The sequence below is a fragment of the Rhea americana genome, unplaced genomic scaffold (genome assembly GCF_003343005.1).
Source record: "Rhea americana isolate MKP2758 unplaced genomic scaffold, rheAme1 scaffold_15, whole genome shotgun sequence".
Classification (NCBI taxonomy): domain Eukaryota; kingdom Metazoa; phylum Chordata; class Aves; order Rheiformes; family Rheidae; genus Rhea; species Rhea americana.
In genome coordinates, this window is record NW_028185594.1 from 2,567,814 (window position 1) to 2,595,741 (window position 27,928).

Genomic DNA, 27,928 nt, shown 5'->3' on the forward strand with positions numbered 1-27,928 from the left:
GTGCCACGTTTTAGACTTTTGAGCAATCCAAACCCAGGTAATAGCTTCACCGAGTGGAAAGAGCACCATTTACCATCCGGCTCATGTGGGTTTGTTTCCCACCCCTCATTGTAAACTACTAATTAAAACTCTGAGGTCAACTGGAAATTGCCTTGTTTGTGTCACACAGAAATATCTTCCCAATCAGCCTGGATTCCAAATGACGACTCTGGTACCACAGAAAGCAGCTGTAACCTTTGGTCTCTAGATAGTCACCAACTGTTACAGTTATGTTTAAAAAAAAAAAAAAACCCCACTCAAATCCCTCATAATCTTTTTTTTTTAAAAAAAAAAAGAAAAAAAGTGAGCCTCTGGCCAATGAAAGCCTCTTTTCTTCAGGTTGATTTGTCTGAGAACTTCTCATGCATAGCACAGACTGCTCAAGCTGTGCTTTGTGGTTGCCATAGGTAGTATAGGAGGGTGGGTAATTATGCCAATGAGAGCAAGTTCCTGATGCACTGCTAATGGCCCAAATGACCTTTAAAATACACTGAGCTCTTGCTGAACGTGCTTTGGGTTGGCAGGGCCAGCAGGAGTCATTTAGCCCTCTCTGCAAACAGTGCTGCCTATAGCTGTAGGTAGTTTTATCTACTATTTCCCCTTTCAGGTAGCTGTAGGATGCACTGAATTGAATTCTGGAGTCAGAGAGACTTTGCAGAGTGCTGTTTGGGGCAGGGGTGTTTCTGGAAGAAAAATAGCTCATTTTAAGAAGCCTGAGAAAGCCTACAGAAAATAGCAAACACATAGAGGAGGAAGTGTCAGCATAAACTATACGAAAGCCAATGAGAAAGGCACTGCCTCTGAGTAACACATATTTTTACACAATCCTGATTCATATATGCATTTTGATCCAAGGTCTCTTGTTGCTGTTGTGTCCTAAACACACAGGCACCTTTGCAGTGGGAGCCCTTATGCACTCTCCTTCCTGCTTAATTAATCAGCATGAAACCGTTCCCAGGAAATGCACAGAAAATAGCAGGCTTGCCTATAAACACTTTTGAAGGAGACTTATTACCAGAGGTCTGAGCAATCCAGAGACAATTATATCTCTACCCATGGAAACACGATCCCCAGAGTTAGACACATAATCAGGATTTTGTTCATCCATACACTCATCCAGATTTTCACTTAAATAACTGATATCTCTGGCACTAAGACCTTACTCTTTTCTGATATGGGCAATACTCAGCTTTCTCAATGGAGTTATTCCATCAAATTGAAGGAAAAAAAAACACCTACAGGCTATTTCTTATCTAATAACACTTAAATGTAATGCCAGAATAGACCTACAAGCACCTGCTTGACTTCAAACACAGGAGTTGCTCCATGAGTTCCAAGGTTAGGACAGCACATGCTGCAAACAAGCTCTTTGCTGGATAAGGCTTCAATTCTTTACTAAAATGATATAAGAAATGTGAATGACACACGACAGTTCTTCTTGGCTCTTATAACATAATGCTTCGTAAATAAAGCAAACACAACCTCAGCCTCCCCGGTCATCTTGCATCACCCCATCCTACCCACTCTGCCCAGCACAGTCTGCACCCTGCTCCGAAGTGTGCAGCCATTTGAACTGCAAAACACAAAGCAAAACCCCACCTTGTGACATGAGGAATAAGTTAGTTGGAGCTCMATATAGCCTTGCCAGAGGGCAACAGAGAAGCTGCACAAATGGCTTTGTTAAGGAAAGAGAAGAATCACAGGAGAAAAAGAAAAAAAAAAGTAAACAAACATTTTTTTGACCTTGCTTCAGAATTCAGAATCAACAATATTGCACTGAAGCTGCAAGACATAGTCAAGCTTTTGGCCTTACTCCTACAAGCAAAACAGCCACCCTTTCTCACGGGTTTTCTCTAGAGAAAAAAAAAATAAAACAAAACAAAACAAAACCCTGAAAATCAGCTGTCCCCATGGGGCACTTCTCAAATCTCCAAAAGGATGGAGATTTCGTCATCACAACTATCAAGACTTCTTTCCTCATCTGGATATGGAACAAGCAGGTGTTTCTTTTCTTCCTCCTTCCTTTTTCGAACCCTTGCTGTTCTTCAATAACTACAGTCGCAGGAAAGATGAAAACAACTTTATCACTACCTCTGCACAGAAAGAAGAAACTAAGCTGTGAGACCATACTGCTGCAAAGTCCACAGACAACACTGATACAGTCACGAGTTGGGCCCTGGAGAAGTCATTTATGGAAAAAATGCTGAGGAAAAAGAGAGGGAGAAAAAGCAGGCTTGATCCTCAACTGGTGTAAAACAGCACTGCTGCTTTAAATCAGCTGAAAAATCCCACCTTCTGTGCTGAAGAAAGAATCGTTTCTGATAGTTCAACATTTTAGCTCCCGAGTGAATGGTATTCTGGCTTTTCTTGCCCTTGGAAAAACACAGTGAGTACAGATTTGTCTTCCAAATTGCAATGAAATCACAGTGGAGCAATGATTGAATATGTTTATTTTTAGCAAGCAGTAAGAASGCTTGCTTTCACTGGTAGCATTCTGGTGCTGTTCCTTCCTAGTCTGCAGTTCACATATTCAAACAATTAACACATACCCACAACCCAAATCTAAAGCTCCCTAGACAAGAGGAACTTTTCCCATGCCTCGATCTTGGTGAAGCAGGCGACTGATGTTTTGGTTGCTGAACTCATCTATCTAGGGGATCAGAGGCATTCGCAATACTTTTGCCACAACAGCATCCTGAATACTACAAATCTCAAATGCATCTATTGTAACATTAACAACAGGAAAATATTCTTATCATCAATTTCCAGATGAGAAACTGAGGAACAGAGTTACTTAGTGATTTCTCCAAGACAAAGCCAGATACTGCTGACAAGACGGGACTGGTACAAAAGGCAGTTCCTCTCCTCTCCATTTATTTGCAAAGTATGAGCCATGGTTTATGGGTCCTAGTTTAGAAATGTTAATGCAACAAATAGTCTTACGTCGTAAGACTGTACTCTATTGATAACAGCAGCACAAACCCAGCAACTGGGAGATTATGACTGTGACTATGCTAGACTCATGCTACACAGCCCATCGTGCCACCTAAGAGCTGACTTCTCAACTTGCTTTCCTGCAAGCTCTTAGGGCAGCAGAATTTATTCCATGTTTTGAATCCAAGTAAGTCCAAGCCTTGGAAAGCAACGTTTGGGGTGAACAGTGCYGCGAGCAGCCCTACCTGCCGGCTGGCCTCACGCTGTCCCTCTGCGGAACGCTCCTACAAGCGGCTCTGTTACCAACAGCAAGAGCTGCAAAAATAGTCCAAGGCACGGGACCGAGTTATTTATTAAAGCCCACTTCTGTTCTGCCGTGACAGCAGTGCAAGAACCGCAGCAAAGCGATGCAAAACACAAGCTCTTCCACTTTCTTTCTCCTTTTGACTACATCACTAGCACTCGTTTCTGTGCTGCCTAGGAGCCTTGCTCTCCTTGAATRTGTTAAACACATAGCATATTCACCTGCAGATTACGCTAGGACAAAATCTTTCTGGGCCTAATAGCCACAGTTTGGATTCTTACCCCTCTTTCTTTACTTTGCACTGTGGTAATGACCATGGGAGAGTTTTATATTCCCACCCAGCGACTAGTCTGTTCACACTAAATAGTCACACACGACTTTTCCCCTTTTCAAGCACTGATGCTCTTGGGCTTGGACCACAGAAAAAACTGCTCTCCTGTAAAACAGGGAAAACATAGCAAGCAGAAAGGGCAAACATTTGCAAGACTTTAATCATAGGGAAACAATATACTAAAGGGAGGTGTCTGCTGGTGCCAAAGCTGTGAAATAACAAGCACAACCACATTTTGTAATCTTCCATATAGGTTGGTATAAATGAACAGTCATGGGTATGAAAAGGGTACGAAGCTTGTTTTTCCATATGGATTCCTGCTGGGTTTTTTTTTGTTTGTTTGTTTGTTCAGTTTTCTTCTGGCATTATCACTTTTATGTCAATTTTAACGTCAAACTATGAAGTTTACCCCATCAGTCTTCCAACTCATTAACATTCAAATAATCATCTACATTGATTTATTTGACTCTTCCACACCCACAGTTCTTATTTATTGCTCTTTATGCAGTACTGATCTCTTGCTTGCTGCTGCCTTAGTGTTTTTTTTTGAAAAAAATCTCATGTTTCTCTTCTGCCTTAGCAATTTTTTTTCAGAAGTGAGTTTCTTCCTCGCTGCCTGTCGCTAGCATGATGGGCAGAGATGAGTACAATCTGACAAKAAATTCTATATGATATAGATTGAAAATACTGAAGACACTGCAAGTGAWACCATTAAGTTTGCAGCAGAATAGGATTCTATCAGACGCTTAAGAGAGAAATAGGTGCTACAGGAGAGCAGCTTGTAGCTGGTCCCTGGCCAGAAAATCAGATAATTTGTATCGGCTTAAAGTTCAAAAGATTTGAGTCTGATGAGGCTAGACGGAGGTAAGCTGAAACCAACAGAACTGCCATTTATTTTGAGATACTATATCCTGTATCTTCACTCAACAAGAATTTCCTTAGCCACCTTCCCCCCAAAAAAGTTTCTCACTTTTGTATTCCTGACAATAATTTGCTGAGATCCTAGATTATTCATCCATGCAAATAATTTCACTGTCTTTCAGTTTTGTGTGAAACTGCATTCTGTAAGTCTCTAGGAGATAAGGCTGCTTGAGATGAACTTAACTAAAACTTCCAAATATTATTTACATTCAGAGCAAATGTAACTTTTCCAAATTTTAACCTCAAAATGCTGAAAAAGTCCACCTTCCATCTTTCATTTGGTAGAGTCTCTTCCACCTGCATTTCTTTTCAAAGTAAAACAACAAAATACATGAATAAAGAAGCCAAAGGCTCAGAATGCTCTTTGCAATAGACTACTGTTGTGGTTTGATTCCTGTTGCCTCACACCTCTATTCTCTGCTGCACACATACTCCTCACCTCTACGCCAAGATGCATCTCTTCTCTTTGAGAGCTCATGGTACTTGATGGGATGTGCAGTGCAACCTGGACACCTGTTATATTAAAGAACTGTAGCATGAAATCTCTAAAAACTACTTAACCAATATCGTTTTAACTCCTGTCAGGAAAACAACAAWTTTTTTGGCAAGAATTCTAACCAATATATAGAAATCAGACAGGTGCTATCTAAACGTGCAGACGCAATTCCTTCACATCTCTTCTTTTTGCATCTAAACTCTGAACATATGTAAGAGCTCTGATGCTTTGCTGAGTTGAAACTTTACCAGTCCCTCCCTCTGGCAGTACTTCACCTACCACAGGTTGCTGATTTTCTTGCTGAGGAATTTACTCCTTGGGGGACAAGAAGTTTGGGCACCAGAGACCAGGTTCTTTGAACATATTGCATTGCAGTAACTAATTTGTCCATGCTTAAATCTTCTACAGGATCTAGTTCAAAAYCAGACTCTAATTACAGCAGAGAAAGAGCTTAAATCCTATTTGGCCACTTGTTACTATACGTTTAGTTCATCTCAGCAGGTACACAACTACAGAAGCACCYTAGTTAAGGGCTTAGCAATTGACATTGGTGGAAGCTAAAAGTGTCATAATAGGTCTTACACCTTCTGCAAAATGTATTGCCAGTTTATATTAATAAAAAAACCCACAAAATAGAGATTATGAAAGGAAGGATGTGTTTCATTGCATAATTCTGAATGGATACAAACACAAGAAAGTAGAGAGATAGGAGCCATTATTCATTCTGGTGTTTGAATGAAAATTGATTCCCAATCAGCTAAAGTCATGCAGACTAGCCCTGCAGCTGAGATAAGCTGCTACAGCACAAGGGTAAACAGTAGAGCAATGGCATCTTCACAGCTGAGGATCTGACAAGGGTCCCTTGCCCCATTTAGGTTTTCACAGCTGATGTCTCTGGATATAAAGAAAATGAGAACAGATTTTCCTAGCACTAGTTAGACAGTTACACAACCACTGGCCTAATCCATGCGTGCATAYGCTTGCACGCAGCGCAAAGCTTCAAACAACCACCACTTACACTACTGGCAGTGCCTGCTCTTGCYGGGCTGCCAGCAAGCTGCAGATCCRGAACTAGCTGGCAGCGAGAGCCTGCAACTACTTAAGGAAGGTTTCTCCACAAACCATGTACAACCCAGGAGACTTAGTTTTGCTCTACTTAGGAATTTTGACTTCCTTAACACCTAAATTCATSGTGAAAATCTGGGGAGGAGAAACARAAATCCTTGTCAGAGGGTCTGAGTCAAAGCTGTCAAAGTTAATGGGATTTGCAGTGCATTTGAGGGGGAAATTGGAGAACTCCTACAAGGAGAACATTTTCAGATCAGAGTAGGAGATGTGGGACTGCCCATAAAGTGGGGAAATGATGGGAAAAAGAGGGAAAGGGTCTTCAAGTGYTTTCCCAGCCATTTGAAGCAGATGGTCTGGATTAATGAACATATTCCCTTCTGCATTCAACTGSCACTTATTACCAATTCAAATATTTCCCTTTATTTCCTTACTAAGTTGAAAGGTCTCCCTGCTTCCAGGCAAAGGGGAAATCACAAAGGTTAATCAGAATGTACCAGAAAAGTAAACTTCTATTTTATTTATACTATTTAAATTCCATTCGGCATTTCTGTGTGGACACTCCTATTAAGAACTGATGTTGTTTAAATTCAATTTAGTTTAATTTGCTTCCAAAGAGACAGCAAATCCAAAGTGAGTTAGTTTAATTCAAGAACATWTAAATCCTCTAAGTGTCCATCTCTTGCATCTATTTCAGGGGTCAGCATGGATTAATTTCCATAGATTAAGTTTCTGACTGGTTGAGAGAGATTCTATGCCTGTAGCAAAAAGCAATGCAAACCTGCAGGTGAGCTCCACAACTGCATTCTGCTCCAGGACTCGCCACTGACCTGCAAGGTCAAATTCTCTCTGGTGTCTCACTTCACCTGCCCAGTCTATGCCATCTCCACGCCTGCTAGGTGTTGTTCCCAACAGAAGAGCCTGAGCCCTGCTGTTCAAGGTTCCAGCACACTGCCCTAGGCAGAACGACCCTCCTAATACTTCAAAGGCAGTTTTCAAACATTTGGGAGATTCATCTAGCCAACAGGACACGGGGGACCACAACTGAGAGTGGCTCCCTTAGTGCAATGTGACCACAAGGGCCCTTTTCTGAGTGAGAAAGGAAGCAGCAGCTGTGTCCAGTGAGYCCCAACAGCCTTCTTCCTGCTGTGCCAGCAGGAGCAGTGCTACAGCCATCTCAGCACCACCCCCCTGTGAAACCTCGCTGATGGGACACTGCTGGCTCAGCCCAGCAGCCTCCAGAGAGACATGCCTGCGTACACACAGGGCTGTACACAGCTCGGCTAAAGCACCGCCCGAATCTCACGTGGGTGCTCATTCRTTTACCTTCTCGTTTGCCACTTGCCCCTGAGGATGCGCATTTTCAAACCACAATGGCTGCTATCGTTTCCTCTTTTCTCCTTCAAATCATCAACATCAAATATTCATAAAATCAAACCTGGAGTCCTACAAGACACTTTTTCAGCTCTAGGAGATGAGCTTCCTGCAAAACTGTTCTTCCTTGCATCCTCTATTAGCAGTTAAATCCATGCTATTGTTATTGCAAGGCCATATTTACTTGAGGCCCTATGTTTCCATGGCCCTAATAACTATCCMAGCTTCACACTCTTTTCTACAAACAGTTCAGCAATTTTAAAGTTATTAGTGTGTTCGTTTTCTTTGCCCTTCTTAGCTGGGTTTTCTCTCTGCTTCCTACAACCATCTATTGATAATAAAACATATSTGAGTTTGATGAGTGACTTAATCTCATAAACCAACACTGGTTTCTGGTTGTCAGAAAGAAAATTATGGCTAATAAAAAGTTCACACAATCAGTCACTTGGAACAATAAAGAGATTTGCATTAGATATTGATAGAATAGATGGCATGGGGYACAGACTAAGGGCCCTGATCAGAGGACACATTGATTAAATAAAACCTTGCAAAGAACAAACGAGACTGTAGCAGTGAAGGAAGTATTTTACATGAGATGTGAAGAAAGGAAGACATTTTAGTCTTGATCTCTTCTATAAAAATTAATTCTTCCTCAGAAAATAAATACTGTTTCAAGACTTTTCTTATTGTGACAAACAAACTAGTTGCAGCTTACATGGGTTACAAGGCATGCAAGTGACAAAAATGAGTAAAAGGGGGAGAGGAGGTTGTTTGCTTTTTTCCCCTTTTTAATGATGGGAATTTTAAAATATTTTGGGTTCAATTCTTAGGTCCATTTTTCCCCAGTTGCAATGACTGATGATGACAACGGTGACCCAGCAGTTTCCTCTCCGTAAGATCACTAGTTGTCTGGCCAAACCAAATGAAGCAGCCCTTTGACTGCACAACAAAAACATGCAGTGATTTGATCAGTGCCAGCAATCAGAGCCACCAATATTACTGAGCAAGTGAAAAGGCTTTAAATACAAAACAGGTTTCACCATCCAAGAGAACGTTTAAGTTAAAACTATCCTTCAGACAAAGATGGCTATAAAGGTGAAGAGAAAAGTTAGCTGTGTTGGCTGACAATTTCAAAACCAAAAATTACTGTTGTCACATCTGCACGTATCTTACTAAAACTCTGTCTCAAACACTTGCCCAAGTTCTTTTAATTCCTCAAACACTCCCTAGGGCCTCTGACACCAACAGCTTGCTTGGAGCAAACCCAAACCTTTGCACATGGCCTGAGGCAAACACCATCATAACATTGGCCACTGATGACGGCTCTGGCATCCCTGGATTTTGGGCTGCCTACAGCATTTAACTGATTTCTACAATATCCGCTGATCAGTTTCTACTGATTAGACACCACTTATTTACAGAGAAAGCTACTTTACTACTATAGCAGATGCTCCCAGTTCACTCAGCCAAGAGCCAWTAAGATGATTAGCACCCTCATCCCTAGCACTTGGAGAAAGTACCCTTGTGCCACAGGTCTGAGGCCAGAGAATCGTAACTGGGAAAGCACACTACCTTGCCCTAAACAGGAGGAACTACTTGACTTTTCAAGAGCAGCAGTCTTAAGCAGAACGTACTCAAACCGTTTGCAAAAAAAAACAGGAAACCACAGGGTTGTGGACTGTTTGTTAGAAATGTACCCTTTTTGGAGGCAGAAGTAATGAGGCTGGCATTACCATGGTCTAAGCTGCCACCCTGCCTGTGAGCCACAGCAACAGAAGATGGCATGTAAATAATGAGGCAGAACTGGGGGCAGCATATTGCCTAGATACATTACAGGAGGACTGTGAGCCCCAAATGCAGCTGGGATACCACTGCTCCATGACCAGTGCTGGTATAAAACACCCCCAAAATCATCTCAAAGAGTCAGAAGCAAGCGATGGATGCAATGAAGATGTTGCCAAAGAGTAAGGAGGACAACATTGTGTGGACATCCATAAACATSCTTTATACCAGCCAGCTTAGGTGCTGAAAGCCAGGTACCAGCAACAGCACAGAGCAGAGACATAAATTTGCCCTCCTTGCTGAGCTGTCTACATCTGTGACCACACTGCTAACTTTCCCTTGGGGGGGGGAGTATAGTCTGTAATAAAACTAATCTTCTCATGCTGTCCTTGCATTTTAGCTAAAAGACTACCCAACTGCCATTAAACACATCACTGCTCACCTACATGAGTTCCCCAGGTGTCTGTGTGAGTCATCAAGGGAAAGAGAGGCATCAGGAGATTTCAGAGAGGAGGTTCAGCACAGCAGCACTTAGTCTGAAACCTGTTTTCTGACATAAGCCGCAACCATCTGATTGACTTAAGAGTTAGCATTCATCAACTGTTTGGGTATACCAAGAGGCTGCAACTGATAATGGGACTCAATTATGCCTGGCATCAGAGACAGGCACTCCCCACCAAGCTGCCTACTGTCCACAAATATTAAAAAAGGATATCTTCTAGCCCCACGGAGTGATTTGCATTTCTCCCATGTTATCCAGAGAATCTGTAATAGAATCTAAATGCAAACTCTAGCCCAGTACATTGGACACAACACTGTCTTTTCTCTTAGACACAAAACAAATGACTTTGCAAGGCAGAGCTCCCCAAGAAAGACCACACTACCAACAGAACCTATGAACTTTCAAAACTTGTTAGGCTTTCCTGAACTTTGTTGGAACAGCCTCTTCTGACTCACTCAATTCACTTTAACATCCTTGAGTGATTTTAATAGAAATGAGCAGAGAAGTAAGGATGTGGGCTGGATATTGTTCAGCTTGACTTGGTCTGCTACAAATGAATTTATCAAAGTCTGACGTTAAGAGGCAACAGAAGAGATTATTTTCTTTATTAAAAAGAAATTCAACTTTCTCTGAATTCCAGAAGACAAGAGGAGAAAATTGGCAGAGATATTCTTGTTTCAGATGCAATCCACCATCTTACTTGCATTAAAAGTTACCTGAGGAGACAGTATTTATCTGCAATTCAGAGATTCTCCTTGAGACCTGCAGCAAGCCTGTCAGAAAAACATGCTCAGAAAGAGAAACTCTCACCTTCCTTGCCCTATTATCCTGTTCTCCCCCAAATCCTACGAGACGGACTGCAGCATACAGGGATGTTGAGGAAACCACTCCTGGGGAACAATAAAGGTTTGCATAGCTTTCCTTCAAGCTTGTCCCTCAGCCACCACAACTGAACTCTCTTGCTTCCTCCTTAGGAAAAGCTCCTCTGGCCCTGGGTCTCCTGGCACACTGGGAGGCCTGCACTGCACCACTGTCCTGGGAAGCACTGGAGACAGCAAGGGTCCTTAGAGGCACAGTGCCCAGCCAAGAGCTCCACAGAGCATCCCCRGTTGCTGCAGTGTTGCTTGCCCCCAACAGCTGTGCTCTGGGCCAGCTGACATGACTCCCACAGCTTTACAGGAGATGGGAAACTGATTTTGGTTCCTTGACTTCCATTTTGAACCCTTGTAGTTCATTTTCTACCCTCTATAAGGGTTTCCCCTGAGCAATATARAAGCCCAGTATCAGATCACTGTATTCCAATTAAAGTGGAGAGAAATTTCAAAACAGCCCAAGGGAAGTTTCAGTGAACTATTAAGTATTTTCTGCAGGACTTCTTCCTCCAGCTACAACTACCTCATTTACACAGCAACTGCATCAGCTGTAACCTCAGAAAATCCTTTCTAGGTCATCACAGTCACAGCATTTCCATTCCCAAGCAGCCCTTTTGCCTTCTCCTTGTGGCCACAATGACACCTCTTTTCCTTGCCATCAGCAAATGTGTCTAAAAGTAAGCATGCTACCCCTCTACCTGATAAAACCCCAGCTCTGCTTAATCCAGACTTAACAGAGCTATAAAGGGCCAAGAAGCAGATATCTCAAAGCAAAAAGAAACTGAAACAGCCCTCAAAGGACTTTAATAGCTCTTTCAAACTAAACTGCATGCAATCTACTATTCTGGTGGATAAAGCCTTCTACAYAGAGTGTTACACCCTTTGTAGACTATCCCACAATCAGGATAGTGTTCACCCCAGTCTTGTCATAAGATGCTCACAGTGTGACTACAGTTCCAGTTCAGRATTTAAATTTCAAAGCTCTCCATAGTTTGCCTGAAAGCTGCATCACTCAGAGATTAAATACAGGTCGTGGGAGGGTAGGGTGGATTTTACTGCGTATGAAACAGCATGAGAAAAAATGTATTACAAATAGAGATATCTAATTCAAAAATAATAAGCTGGGGGTGGTACTAATGCCTTGGAACTCAATCTAATTTTAGGCATCCTCTTTGAACATCCACACTTCAGCAAATACTACAGGGAGGACCAGACAGAAAAACCAGACACAAGCAGCCTAGAATTCTGGAAAAGGAAAGACTCAAAGTTGCAGTACTACAAGCAAATGGGGCGGGGGGGAACAGATTATATATCTGATAGCCAAAAAAAAGAGGCTGACTTAGTGAAGAGAAAATATATAGAAAATCCTGGTATCTGGGAACATCTAAGACATCTTTGCACTTTGATACGTCTCTCATTTAGGTACAAAGCAATGAAAAATATTCTCCTAGTTAAACACAATCCTGCCAAAAGGCTTAATGGTACCAGCTCTTTTAGCAGAGGAGAGTCTTGYCTACAGACAGAGCCTCATGTCTTTGTGATTATTTATTTTCCACAGCCTTTGAAATAGCAATTGTTCCCTCTCCTGACTCAGCTGATTCCCACAAGGGAACACAGAGCCCTGTGGCTGTAGGCCAGGTCTTTCAGGGGGCATCTTGCACTCTGAGTGCAGTAGAGCTGTTGAGAGCCACATACAGTGCAGGGCAAACGAACAAGGGAAAATTCCAGGGTCATCTCGCATCTCACTTTTATTTCCAAAATACTTATGTCTTGTGAAGTCTTCCTTCCTGCAAAACTATAACTGCTGACTGAACTATTCGTTATATGCAAATATGCAATGAATTGAACTTGCCCTTTCCTTCTTGTTTGTAGTGAATTTTTTTTTTGATCACTTGTTCATTAATTTCACTGCAGAGATGACTTCTTCTGTTTTGATGAATGCATTTGGCACTATGTATCATACCAGCAAAACTGGAAGGATCAAAGGAAACTTTGGTTGCTCAGACACATGCAAGTTACAAGTTAAAGCTTACTATTTTCAAGTTTTTTCACACTGCATGTGTGTTGATAAGGGGAGGAGATGGGACCAGTAATATCCTCTTGCACAGCAATCTATAACCAAGATGAAAAAGTAGCAGTGTTCATCTTCTGTTTGATAACTATACTGCTGTGACTGGTGATAGATTTCAGATAAGAGGATGTGGTGGCTTTTGCAGTGAACAATAATCCACATAACCAGTTGCTTTGGCTGTTTTACCCTACAAGAAACGTGCCCCCATTTTTTGACATCGCTATGGTCTTGCCTTTGCATTCCACRGGTGCCAAGGACTAACTGCACATGGGCAGTCCTTGCAACCTGCTCTGCTACAGGCCACCTGGCTCCCGCCGACAGAGTCCGCCTGGGGTGGAAGTGAAGCCCCGTGCTGCCTCCCTCTACCTGCACGAGGGAGTGAAGCACACATCCTTTCAAAAAAGGAACCACAGAATGGACCTTACTCTGTAGAAAGGTCTATAGTGGTTGATAAACCATCTCCTACCAAGCACTCAAGAACAAGCAGAGACACTTGGCTTTCTGGAGTTTGACAAACCACTGCAAAGCCAAAAGGCCATATGTTGCCCAGAGAGGTGTTGTGGAGTCTCCTTCTCTGGGGATATTCAAGGCCGGCCTGGATTCAACCCTGTCTAACACACTCTAGATGACCCTGCTTGAGCAGGAGGGTTGGACTAGATGATTTCGAGAGGTCCCTTCCAACCTCAACTATTTTGTGCGATTCTGTTATTTCACTGCAGTGCCCAGTTATTTCTCCATCACAGAAGGAGTTGTTTTCCCTTCCTACCTTTCTGCAGCATTTCTTCTTTTCTCCTGACTAGGAAAAATTAATGAGATAGGAAATAAATGAAATGATCTTCTCTGAGATCTCTTTTGGTCAGTGTTTTGGAACATATTTGTGAATCTTTAAAAGGTAATGACCCTGCTGGCCACTTTACTGCATAGATGAAGTGATGCAAAGCATAGTTTCCTAATTAGCTAACTTTAGTTTCCAGTTTTACAGGTGGTATTTAATGGTACAAGATGATTCCAAATCACTTTGTAGACTCATGTTCTGCTTTCTTCTATAAGATATTCAGTGGTTGAGAGTTACCTAGCTGATTGAAAAGGCTTTGACTTTTTTTTTCCAGTCCTTTCTGATGTACTGTATTAATAAGGCAGATGCTTTGACAAATTAAAGGCTGGCTTAACATACAGCTGTTATTTATTTACAGTTTTTAAAAAATGCTGCTCTAGTGGCTTCTGAGAAGAAATATTTTTCTCTCAATCAGTGCAGACAGATCAAACTGTAGATGCATCTTATTTTTGCAGCTTTACTGATTTCAACTGCTAGGAGAAGAGCAGCATATGCAGCAGGGAACACAATTACTTGATCAGTGAGACATTCCTGCAGAGTACTTTAACAAGCAGTGAGCTAGTCCCTTAGCTGGACGTCACTTTATTTAATTAGGGTTTTTGCTTTGCAGCCACAATTAGAGGCACTTCACTCTCAAGCTTCTATTAAACAGTACCAGTAAAAAAAACCCAGCAACAATAACAGAAAATAAGTAAAATAACAGCTGATGGAATACCAGATTCTTGTGGCATATGAACGTATGTGGATCAGGCATTCATTCCCCAGTGCACTCAGAAGTGAACATATTGAAAGTCATGTCTGACTGTGAAGTCAGAAAGGCTGGCTTTGGTAACCTAGCCTTCGACTAGCCCGTCATCCAGCAGAACGTAACAGCTAACATTGCTCTCACCAATCTCAAGTGCCAGATGRACTACAGAAGCCTTTTCTAAAAGTCAGATGTACTTCTTAAAGTGAAGACTAACTGWAAGAGACTTCACCAGATCCTGAGCTCCACAAGGATAGCTCTAATGTTCATTGCCAACGTTTCAGGGTACTTTCCCTCCAAACATCACCCTCCATATACACCATGTCTACTGAATGATAAGATACCTCAGCAGTCTCTAATCACATGTGACATGATCCAAAACATGAGAATTCCAATCATCTAAGGTCCTGATTTTATTCTTAGGGATCAGTTCAATTTTGAGTCTTTAGAAGTTTACATCAGAGCTCCTGCAGCTTAAAGGACTTTTTGCTTTTACAAGTTATCAGCACAATACCAAAATAATTCATCACAGGTACAGAATTACCAAATTGCAGAAGTTAAAGTTAGCCTCCTCTTATAGGAGGATGCTTTGAAAAGTACAAAGTAAAACTACACGAGTTGAGGAAACCATAATGCGTTGCGAAGCACCTGATTATGAACTCAGCTCTTTCTCTTACTGGGATCACTAAGATTAAGAAGTTAGCTAGAAGCAAGCRAAATGCTGGTACACAAACAGGAAAGGCCTAGAACATCACTGAATATTTTGTGYAGTGATGCAAATAGAATACTCCGGCTAATTACAAGCATAGCAGCAAATACCTGAATTAAATCTCTATTTGTTCTGAATAAAGACAATATCATCTTATGAGTCTGAGATAGAYACATTAGAATCAGAAGCACTTTTCCCCCAGCAAAACTGAGAGAGGCCACATCCAGCCTGCTGCCTTAGGGAAAGCTTTTCATACATACAACAGGGCACACCTGCCCAAGTAGGGCCTGTGGGTGTTACAAAAGGGAGACATTAATAACAAGCTGATGATGATCTCGCTGAGTTTTACAAACACTTGAAGGATGCTATTCTTGTTTATGGTTCGTAATAAAGCCAGGAATAAACAAATCTATGAGTCACAGAAGTAATAGTCTCCTAAAAGCTAGATTTTTGGGTATGGATGGAAAAATAGACGACTAATCCTTAAGCCAATTACGCCAGTACAGTTTTTCCTCTTACTCTCACTTACTGCCTGGGTGTCTGAAGACTACTTTCAACTGTCTAAAAAAATAAGGCTTACGCAGTCATGCTGCAACATACAGGTCTGCCTGGATGCCAWTCTAGTAACTGCCAATTTCCAACAAACTCGTCTCAGATCTCCAAGTTCCCACTTGTTTGCAAACAGAGAAAGAAAGAGGGACCACATAGATCCTCTGGAGGGAGAAGGGTACCCAGCTGACTCCAAAGTCAGAGAGTCCACACCAGCAAAAGAGGTTATCAATACTCCTAGGAGGAGCTTTAYATCTTATCAGACAGCAGAGTATCCAGCTATAACACAGAGCCAAAAGAAATGAGGGTGACCAAACAAAATAGTGACTTAGTTCGTGAACACATAGCAGGGTAGCCACTGTAAGTGGAAGCTGTCCCTGAAATTATGAAAAACAAAGGAACGGATCTGTGAAAGGGCCAGATAAATACAATATGCTACCATTTATACTCTAAGAATGCAGTTACTTCTATTACAGCTACTTTTCTAAGAAAGCTATAGCAAAAATGTATTTGAGTTCTTTTTATTTTCTTGTTAGTGCCTTCATGCACTGCTTTTTAAACTTTTATCCTGCAACTGTATGGGACTCAAACATTTCTTTGTTTATTTTAAACGGAAGCCAAGAGAATTAGATTGCAGCAACTGGGAATTAAGAACTTCATCAGATGTGCCTGAGGATATCTGATGTGCATGCGAGTGTTTGTTTACAGGGACCGTCACTACTGGAATGTGCATGTCATACTGTGATTTTTAACAGAAAGTCAAATTAAAAATAGTTTATTTTGATTCCTATGACTCCAAATTATTTTCTGATTTGCCTACTTTGTACCTGTGAACTCATGTTTTACTTTTCATGTTATGATCACAGTACAATATCCATACAGGTACTGTGGTTAGGACAGCCTGACCTATTAACAAGCCATTATAAAGGGATTAAATAAAAATAWTTCTGATGTAATCCAACATGAAATGAAAACAAACTTAAAACTCATGAACAGAAAAAAAAAAAATACAAACTTCTCCTGTGCTCACMACAAGTAACATCTTCCTTTGTCACTATTTCAGTTGCTATGGCTTCACAGACAAAATAATTACCATCCATGACAGTCCAGATGTGCTTTATTCTAGGGCAAACATTGCTTACCAATGTCTTCTATGAGCTATGCTGATCCCAGGACAAGACACATAGCAGTACCTCGTGGATCCAGGTAAGAGCACTGAACATATCCATTTCCTTCATCTTTTCAGCAGCTCTAAAAGGCAGKTAAAGCATCACGGTGATGCAACTGTGTAAGCTACAGCAGGAAAGAGTTTTTTGTATGCGTTTGGTAACTGGATAGGCCTTTTATTTACCTCCGCTGCCTTGAGCATTAATCAGAGTGCTTGGAAAAAAATAAAAGTAGATTTGACACAGCAGAGAGAGAGGCTTGCTTGACTCATTAGTGCTCATTAGAACTACYGCTAATTGCTCTTTCTCAGCCTGTGACTTGATGGGACTGAAAGAGACGAAATGGCTTATACATGGACTGGTGTCTGCACACAACACAGGTAAGATTCAGGTCAATGAAAATTTGTGGCAATGCAGTTAACTCTGTAACCTACCTACCACAGGCAAACTAAGCAGAGGATTTGGACATGGGGAGGATAGAGTTATRGCCATGAGATCTCTAATCTCCTTCAAGATAGATCCACATTTATGGATCTATACACAGATATTTGCCACTCCCTATGGCATCAAAGAATAAGCAAAAGAGATTTAGATTTGTAACTGCCCAGTATAATGTGGTATTCCAGTCTATATATCTCCAGCAGTGCAAAAGATACTGTCTGAGCCTTGCTAAATATCTGACTCACAAAAAAAAAGTGTGAAAGCGTGGATTATCTTGGCACCAGCTAAGAGCCAAAAAGGACAAAGTATGGAACATTCAAGTCTACTGCTAGCAAATCCCTATACGAGCCTCTCTGTCAGCAGATCACYTCTGAAAAGCAGAGTCCACCCCACATGACAAATAGTGTAGGAAGAAACATGCTGGAGTTTTCTGTGGTTAAAAACCTCTTAATTACACTGCAGGTGGTTGAAATGAATATAGAAGCTTTTTACTAGAATTGAAAAATTGTTTTTGAAGAACTAAATTAGATCAACAATTCTTTTGAAAGTTTGTTTTTTGTTCAAATGTAGGCTTTCTGAAAAGAAAACTCAGGRGACCTAACAATTGTTCCAAGCTTATGAGATCAGTTTCCTACAACAGAAGTCTCCAAATGTTCATTAGAGACCCAATTTTGCACCACTACAGGAAATACTGTCTGACTTTAATTGGTGCTGAAACACGGCATAAACCATGCTACTGCTCCCACTGAACTTCTCAAGCACTTGAATGAACAGTGACTTTGATCCTTCTTCTCCCACTCTGTCATGACAGCTGTAATAACTCCCATCCATACCTGAGAGCTCTTCTTAAAAAGGGCAAAATCTCTGTGCATCAGACAAGCCACAGCTTCTGAAACTTGAATATAAGGATAGAAAGCATAGATTCAAGGATCACAGTATTTGAAGARTCTCCCATCCCTTTTAAAAACAAGGTCCAAGATTTTATTTCTAAGATCACACAGCAGCTCTCTTAGTGATTCAGTGTCTCATTGCAAACAACATTAGCTTCCTATTACAGTTTACTTCCACCAAATGTTGCCCYATGTTTCTGAAAACATGCACTGTGGAACAGTGATATATTTCACTTCTTAAATAGCCTTGGGAGGAAAAAAAGCTCTCTGGTAGGAGGAGAATTGCGTGCTTCAGATTTTAAAGCACCACAGGTTCATTAAAATCCCAGAAGTGCATCCAACCACTGTGCAATTTCTGAGAATGAATAAGCCCTCCTCTTCTTTATTTAAGTGTGAAGATAGCTCATTAGAAGGAAAAAGGAGAGTTCGCACACTGCTGGGCCACTGATGTTCATGACCGTCCCAGCAGTTCACTTTCCGGAACACTGTTCCCCAAATTACAGATATCTTCAGGAAATCCATTAAAGTGAGTATTTAAACTAATGCCCTTTGCTGGAGCCTGCTGCAGCACAGGGCACGTCGGAGATGTGCAGYACAGGCCGAGTGGAGCAGCGAAAGAGCCGCATCACGTCCTAGCACAGCCTGTGTGTTGCATTTGCCATCACCCCCAGTGACAGCAAACAACGCAGCCTCAAAGTCAGCAGCATGGTCCTCTACACTGGCCTTTTACCAAGACAACAGTCTGGAGTTTTAATCRCGTTGAAGGCTCCAAGAGACATTTTTAGCCACTAGTACTTCTTGGCCATCCAGCCTGTCCCTTTAATGACCTTTTCTGCTGCTTCAGTTTTCCTTTTGAAGTTAGGAGATACCCGCTATTAAACCAGAGAGCCACAGAGAAAGGTCTCTAACTAGTCTAACTAGTTTCTTTTTTTTCTTAAAAAAACAAACAAACAAAAAAAAAAACAAAAAAACAAAAAACAAAAAACCACTTCTCTTCCCCTTTCTGGAAGCATAACAAATTTATTTACAGCACTCACTTAATCCTCTCCTATCAGTTTTCTACAGTTCTCACCCAGAGCCAGCCCAGCCTGCAGCACTAGCTGTAAAATTTCTCGCCTCTCCCAGGTCCATTCACCTTCARATAATTAGCTCTAACTCTCAGCTTTAAATTCTCACAGTACTGTCAAAATACTTAGTTAGGTGGCACTCCAAAGGCAAAATGAAGTCCAAAGACGCATTGGCTAATCCCAACACATAAGGTTCGATATCTCTAAAATGACATAAAACAAACTGTGCAAGCTTATATACCCTGTTTGAAGACGACCGTCCTTTTAAATGGAAAACCCGGCAGGAGAAAGCAAACAATTGTTAGAAATTAAGTAATTGTATTTGCCAGCCAAATTAGAAAAATTCAATTTTCCATGAGGGAGAAAAAAAAAAAAAGACATTTTGACAGCTGAAATGGTGATTTGTATTGAGTGCCTTAAAATCTGCCCACTCTCTAATTGCGTATTTAAAATACAGCTGAAATAACTGCTACCTTCACGTTAAGAAAAACAAGTTCCTCTATTTAAAATACTCTTTTCATTAACCCAAAGATATTTCTATTCTGCCCATATACTGTTCATAACTACTGTCACTACATTCAGATAACATTATCATTGTATATTACTTTTTATATGTAACATATACATGCTGAATTACTTGCTAGGAAGATACAATAATATATGAYATTTCACTGTCTGATGCAAATCAGAAATAATTTTTTCCAGTCCACAATACTGTAATATTTCCTTCCAAATTACAGGAAGTTYTAAAAGGAAATCTAATCCCTTACCTCCATGGCTACCAAGCAATACTGTGTCCTATAAAACAATGTATCCTGATTACTAAAGCTGCGAGATATACAAAAAAAAAAAAAAAAAAAGGCAGCAATCTTGTGATTACTGAACATGATTGTACTGGTAGAAGCATACAATCTTTGGAAACTGTTCCTTGGTGCCTGATTTCACATTAAGCAACCACTATTAGTAATTCTGTTGTATCCTATTACATCCACATAGTTTTAAAGGGCTTTTCAGGAAGTTGTTCACACAGGTGGAGTAGTTTTCAGGCAACACRCTGCACCATTTTAGAACCATCCTTAACAGCTTCTACCATGAGACCTGAACCTGCCTGAATAGAGTGACTTTCTCCCTAACAAGGAAAGAAAGAGGATCCTTTAGAAAAGGGTCCCCCGATGAATTCCTCCTGGATGTTGCATCTACAAGATGATTAACCCCCCCCCCCAATACCACCACCTGTATGGTGGGTGCACCTACCACCTGTGGCCTCTTGCTCCCACTCAGGCTTGCAGTCACCCTCACACCTGAATGTTTGCAGAATCTCCCCAGAGCTTCACCTGGTGATAAGTAATTCATATAGTAAAAGCCAACCACTCAAGGCACTTAAAACAAAGTCAGTGTAGCTTGACAGTTATTAAAGCAGGTCAGAGTAAACTGCTCTGAATAAACCAAKCTGAATACACAACAGAATTAAGGCATGCTCAAAAGCACTGTCTGCACACATTTCTCGTGTCCCTCCTGAAACTGTGATGTTCCCAGGTAAGTATTCACGGATAAGCTCGGCTATGGCACCTAATGACTGCTCTGCAGACAGACATGGGAAGGGCGTGCCAGCACTGCAGTCCTGCAAACAGTCTGGCAAGGGACTCTGTTCACTGCTGGAGTGAAAACCAGTCAGCACTGTCAGTGCTGCAAACCAGTCAGACAGGAAGGGYAGGTCACACATACCAGTCCTTTGCAGGACACCCCAGACTTCAGCCAGGTCTGCTATCTGCTCCAGTCCTGGCCTTGTATTCACCTGTAAAAACCTGTGCAACCTGTCTGCCAGGTCTTAGTCAGCAGCAGCAAAACTTGGGTGCAATGGTCACCAATGAAATGTCTACTGGAGACCCTACCTGCAGACCTGAGAAGGTTAAAATACATCCTCCTCGGCTTGAAAAAAAAATAGACAGACAGACAGACAAAGAAGCACACCCACAAACACGAATCAGTTACTTATTCAACAAAGAGAAAAGAAAAATGCACTCAAGCAGACAAGGCACCTTGCAATGCCCAGCTCGCGATGTCAGTTGTGTCATTAGGGTTTCAGGGCTCTCTCTCCAGCTACACTGCTGCCTCCCTCTCACAGGAGCGCTGCACTCGCTTTAGCTCGTTAAGTCTTGCTGGGCAGCAGGAGTCACTGGAGCTGTGCAAGCTGAGCAGCTCAGCTCCGTCCTGCTAGCTGCTCCCGCTACCCCTGCCAGCGCTCTTGTCGTTTCAGCCCTTACCCAGCACGCATACAGAACAGAACGAAACGCAGCCCTCCAACACACAGGAGGGTATTAAACCCAGCTTCTTCTCCCAGCTCAGGAGCCACTTGCACCTCTGAGCACCAGTTTTTGTGCTGTGACAATCGATTGCCTCCCAGGAAGGGGGCYGCTTGCCTCGGCTCTACTTGAAGCTGGCTTAGGTGGCCATACACAGTTACAGCTCTCCCCTGTGAAAGACAGTTCACTAGAGCGAACAAACATGTAAGAAAGTGCTCAAGCTGGTCATGGCATGTGTATGATCAACTACAGGCCAAAGAATCACTTCTGCAGCTCAACCCAAGACAGAAGGACRGTGTGTGCACTCTCAAAGGGGCACATCAGAGAAGCATTTCTCTCGTGCTCTCCTGGTGAGATACTTTGGCTTGACTGCAGTTGGCAGTGCAGAGATTTTCACCCCTGCCAGTATTTAAAGACTGAAGCCTCAAAGTTTGGAGGTGGAGCTGTAATAAGATATTTATCAGCTTCCAAACTACAGACCCTTCGAAACAGAAACACAGCCTTCAACATCCGGAAAGCAGGCAACATAGCCTCCTGGTTTCCTCCAGGTAAAATTTGTCATCATGTCAAAACAACTTCTGCTATCATCTAGACATTAATTTAGCCAGTGCAACGCAGTGTTACTATTCATTGCTAGCTCTCAATTCCTAAGCAAATGAACTACAATTTGACCCAAGGGTTCCCATTACAACAGAACAAGATGGTCATCCCTCCTCAAGTCTTGCAAYATCAGCATACAAGACACAGTCTAACAAAATCTGGGATATAAAGTCATTCTCCCTGCAGGTAATTTAAAATGCACAGGGGTTAATCATTTAAATAGCCAGTTTCATACTCCTAACTTCACAGCCCTTTCTCAGGTAAATATATGACCAACAATAAAACCACAGAACACTGCCCATGTGTCAACAGAAGTACCTTTGGGACTAATGTTATCTCCATGAGATGCATGACTTTGTAATAGGAAATTATTTTCCAGTAGAAAAAACATGGATTTCTGTTGTGCTGAGTGAAAGCTGTGCACCAAGGGCAAATCTGAAGTATCCCTGACTGYGGGAAAGCCAGGAGGGCTGCCCTTCCCTGCACTCAGCCCGTGGCCCCATAGTCACATCTCTCAGCACAAGTATCTCGTAAGATAGCCCCAAAACCTGGCTCCCCCGCTCCACCCACCAAGTTATTTCAACTAACTCTGTTGGCATGAATATCAGTGGCATGGACCAATGATCAGTATTAAGATTAACCTGAGGAAAAGGAGAGCTATTCTTAATTGAGATCATTGTACTGATCCAGCCCATTTAGGTGACCTCAGCAGCCAAGGCTATGACGTTCTTTGGCTGGCTTTCCTATGAGGACAGCTTATCCTTCCTCAGCTTCAACTCCTTCTGCCTTCCCATTAATGGCATTAATGAGAAATAATCAAAGGAGCATAGCTCACAGGTTAAAAAAGAAAAAGGAGCTCTATCTTTAAATCAACACTAGGCATCTTTCTAAAAGAGCTGGTGTAGCTCAGGCAGAAGCTGTGAAGCTACTAGAAAAATCACTGGTTCTCTGGCTTGTGCTGTCCTAGAGGCTGGACTGAATGTGATTTCTCATCTTTGTGAACTAGGAGTAAGCRACACTGTTAAGCTTTGCTTCACCTTTAGGCAGGTAGAGGAGAGGAGAGAAACAAATCCTTCTCTCCTTAGAGAAGATTCATCCATAAACAGGCCAACTGTCTAATTTGTTTAAAATACTGGAATCAAATACTGGCACTTCCAATTACTGCAGTGGTTATTAAGAAAACTCAATACAAATAAACAATATATTTCATGTCACCACTGTTTCTAATACCTGATATACAAACAAATAATTACAATCAAAGGAAAAAAAATGTAACTGAAAGGATGATTAAGAATTTTGGTTTGAGAAAAAAAAGTCATTCAACTCAGTAGATATCAAAACCACAAGAGACATCTGCCTCCAGGTAATTATGCAAACTAACTAAAAACCAGCCTGCTTATTGACTATATTATGTCAGAGGTTTCAAACAACCTAATTGAAAACAAATCATGCAGTAACTTTCTAGGGAAGTGATCAGCAAGAGCTGCAAACAAAAAGAGAAAATAAAGGAAACAAAAGAAACTATATACAGACAGCTCTGTGAGCCCCTGTGCCTGTGAACTCCTACGGGGCACCATGAGAGCCACCCTCTCCTGAACTCCTCTGCAGCCCACCTGCTCCTGTGCACTTCCACTCTGTCCCACAAAAGACCTTTTATGTTTTCCACAAGCTGCCCYGATCTTCAGGAACACTGATGTAACATAACATATAAAATAAAGTAATAAAAAACAGAGACAGCACAAAGAACGCCCATAACGCAGGAATGACACCTTTTGACCTTCTCCAAATGAGTGGGGGTACAGTTCAGCGATGGGGTATCACAGGTATYGGTGCAAATCGCAACACATTTCTCACCTCCATGTGAGTCAGTAGCTCCTAGCACCCAGCAGGCCTCTGTGTACTCAGTACTGTGTTGCAGCTCCAAATGCCCCACTAGAATCTGTGAATGTGAAACCATCCAAAGGCAAATACAAGAGACTGAAATTAGTTAGAATTCTACAATAATCTTTTTTTTTTTTCCTTTCTCCATATTGTCATGCTGAGATGCAAAACTCCTCTCTCAGCTACTCTGTCAAGTACCACCCTCCCCCGTACCCTCCCCCCCCAACCAAGGACTAGCTTCATATTCAGATGTTACAGCTAATGGTGTCACTCTCCTAGCAGGCAGCCTGGCTGTCATTAATACTGGCTCCAAGCTTCTCTCCACAGGGCTGTCAGAAAGCAGCCTCCTATTAAAAACTCTTCATATCAGTGTTTGTTTTTCGAGCTCCAGCCTGACAGCTCAATTCAGCTGTCAGGGAATTTCGCATCCAGCCATGCAATTTAAAGCCTGGCCCTGGAAGCTATGAACGTACTGAGACCGGAGGTGTGTGGMGCCTCTCAGATAGCAGGGAATTCCTTTCAAAGTCTGATGGTTATGGTCTTCCAACACTTGCAACAGCCCTAAAATCCACAAGTGAAGTCAGAGATGAGGGCAAGGATGGCAAAAATGACATTTCAGTTCTTTTTCAGTCTCTGTGACATTGAGACGTCATTTCATTTCTCTGTCCTCTCCCACTGTTTAGCTAAGAGCTGACACCGTCTCTCTTTCTACTGTAGTTATGTAGTACTTCACCCAACGCAGTCTCTAAATGCCACAGGTGGCTCCTTATGTAGATTCAGCCTTTGCTTTCAGAGTTCTTTAAGCAGTTTGTATGCTACATATTAAACAAAAATGTATTTTTAATTCTTATTTTATACTTAATTATAAGCAGTCTCTTTGGCTGTCTTACAAGTTCTGACTTCCACTTTTATGACTTAGCAGCAGCCAAAGATGGGAAAATAACTGACAGTTCAGTTATACAAACACTGGATACAATTTGTCTCACATTTATGGTTCACTAGCAATCACATTCTTTAAAATGTGCGCTTCATTTAGACTGTTTTCATAAACCACTTGCCTGCRGTGAGTTACAGCACAAGTTTTAATTTTGAAGACAACATGTTGCATTCAGATTTATTTTGAATGTACTGTCACTAATTTCACCATATCCCCTGGGACTTCTCTTGCTAAAGCAATCCCATTAAATAATGCTTCATACCATAATGCCCAGCATCCACAGACACTGAATTCTGTGTTAGTTGCTTCTTTTTAATCATTTAATGTTTTTTAAGTTTCATAGGACTACATTCATGGCTTCTTTCTAAAGGTCTGAGAGCCCCCAGTTTTAACATGTTATTAACTCTGTTTATCTGCTTCCTCCAGATGAAAGAAAAATTGGAATTCACTTATCCCCAAACCTCTTCAATTTGCTTTAACAAGCTATCCCACATTATAGAAAGGATCTAGTAGCTCGATTTTCTTTAATCACATGGGTAGAAGTCATATTTACCTTTTTCTATACCCCAGCTCCACCCAGCACAGTTCTTTGGATCTGAAGGCTGAGACCAAGATGATCAAACTGCACCAGATATATCTGATAGAGGGTTAAACTTCCATTTGCTGGGAATTCCAAGATTTTGAAAAATAAATACTTCTTTTGGGGAGTGCAGAGCTTCCAGAAAAAGGGGAAGCTGAAGTAAAGAAAAAGTTGGTAGGTTTCCTGCAGAGCATCACCCCTAAGAGCACCTGACCACAGCAACCCAAACAGTGAGATCGCTGGCCCAGTTGTGGCTCCCAAAGTTTGCCAAGACCCAGGCTCCTCTCTTGGCTCCAGGCCTCAGCAGGCAGGATCTTGCTTCTGCTCTGCTGGAGATGCATCAAACATACGTCTGTACAAGACAGTCCATTTTGACAAACTGATTTTCCTTCTAACAAAACATTTTCTACCAGGAGGTTCCCAGTCAGCTCTGACAGTCCCTCCTACATGCCTAATACGAACCCAGAAGCCTAAAATCTCCAAGAACAACAGTGAACCCAGGAGTCCCGGAACTCGAAGGTTTAGGAAAAGGCACCCCACAAGGCTACTAAATCCCCACAGCCCTCAAAACACCCTGACAGGAACCAGCCAAACTCCCCCAGCCAGACTCTCAGCCAGATCCTACCATAGTTAATCCGCCTGGTACTTTTGTGCAGGATGTTCTAGTTTCAAGAAGTCAGTGCTTTCTGACCTAAGCGATTTCTCTGAAAAAATTCAGAACAGACCTAAGCTTACTTCTGCAGCATGGCTTCTCTTTACCAAAATGAGACAGTTGACAGTCCTTCCTTGCTTCTATATCTATTCCCCAGATTCTGGATTTAACAGAARACAAATCTTCCTACATCAAATGCTTATTGGCCTGCTTATTGTAGCTGAGTCTGCTTTACTTTGCTATTTGCTAGCTTACAATAATACCTCCAGATTTCAAGCTATACACAGCAGGTAAAACATACCCACTCTGTATATCATACACAATATGCAAGAGGAAAGTTTTTTCACAGTGAATTTGAGGACAGTAGTTCAATGGATTCTGAAAAATGATTACAGAAATAATCTTTCTTTGATCACTTAACTGCAGTGGAGATTAAAAGGTTGCATACTGTAGTCTCAGTTAATATCATATCTGGCCATCTCTATTTTTTTTTTTAATAAAAAAGAGAGAGATCTCCATTTAGAAACATAAATTATATCAGTGATGTCTGAATGTAGCACACTGATTATGGTGAATGATCATCCCCCAAAATATTCAGAATTACATAGGAACATCTAATTAACTCTGGATTAATATATGGAAGATTAATTTGATTATCTATTTCACATAGCCCAAATCTTCATTGTACATATCAAACTGTTGAGCTTATAAACAAGGAAAATGAAAACACAAAGATGAATTTTACAGTTGGCTTCAGTGTGGCTTTGTAGGTTTTTTTGCAAGTCATTAGACCAAAAAACACCCCTAAACCCAACAACAAGCACAATTACTGACTTGTGCATTAGGCCCAGCATCCTGGCTAGACTCCAAGTCGAGTAATTGCTTCTGTACCTATTAATTTCTTCCCATGATTTCAACAGAAGAGATTAATTTCCTCCCCTAAACCGATTACGTTGTGTCCCTGTGTGCACAATGTGCAGCTATTTTGCCTCGGAGATGGATACAACAAAGCAATAGACTGAACTATGCATGCAGAACATGTAGCATTAGCCCCCAAGACATAGCAGTAAGAGCTAAATCCTCCACTGGCATCTGTTTTGCATTTACCACCTTAAGCCTTGATATGTGGTGAGGAGACCAGAGGTTTCTCTAAGGCTTGTACTCTCAGTATCAAGGCTACGATGGAAACCTTCCCTACTGCCCCAGGACAGCGTACAGCTGGTAGAGTATCTGTGAACACTTCTAAATGAAATCCAAGTTGGAAATCGCTCCAGTGTGGCTCCTGGGAAGCATTCTCACTCCCTGGAAGAGCCCTGTTGTGAGCRCACAGATGGTGTGCTCATACTGCCAGAGCTGTCCCTTCGCCACTCTCGAGAACACCTCAGCCCAAAATGGCAACGTTGAACAGAGAAGTTTCGACAACAACAGGATATCCTCTAACTCCACTGCAGAAAACAGAGGACGAGGGAAGACAACACAACACCCTCAGCTGCCCAAGGCACCTCGCTCCTCTGCAGCTTGAGCTACGTCTTCTTTTGATTCCATTGCCGCAGACACTCCCACTGCCAAAAGCTGCTGATTGCCAAGTATTGCAACAGCAGTCAGTTGTGTCGTGGAACCCATAGAAACACCACTTACTGACATTTCTGTTCCCCTTTGCCTGAGAAGGAGAAAGTCAGAAAATCCTCCCTGAGCCTATGACTKACTTAAGGAAGGAATGCTTTTTGAATGGCTTCTGAGAACATCATACGTGGACRGCGGATGGGGGGCACATGCTCTGCCCTACCTGAGCTCTCTGTCAAAGACGCATCTACCCAGCAGTGCTCCCTCACCTTTTATCYATAGCTAAAGCAATTTTTTTTCAGCCATCAAGAATAGCTTC

General features: G+C 41.8%; 1 protein-coding gene across 1 annotated transcript in view; it reads right to left on the minus strand.

The window, feature by feature from the left end:
* LOC146598920 (uncharacterized) overlaps positions 1–27,928 on the minus strand; it is an 88,455-nt gene that overhangs the window by 48,383 nt on the left and 12,144 nt on the right. The window contains exon 5 of the mRNA XM_085299547.1: positions 23,851–23,935. Coding sequence (XP_085155673.1) covers positions 23,851–23,935 — 85 coding nt within the window. The remainder of the gene's footprint in view (positions 1–23,850; positions 23,936–27,928) is intronic.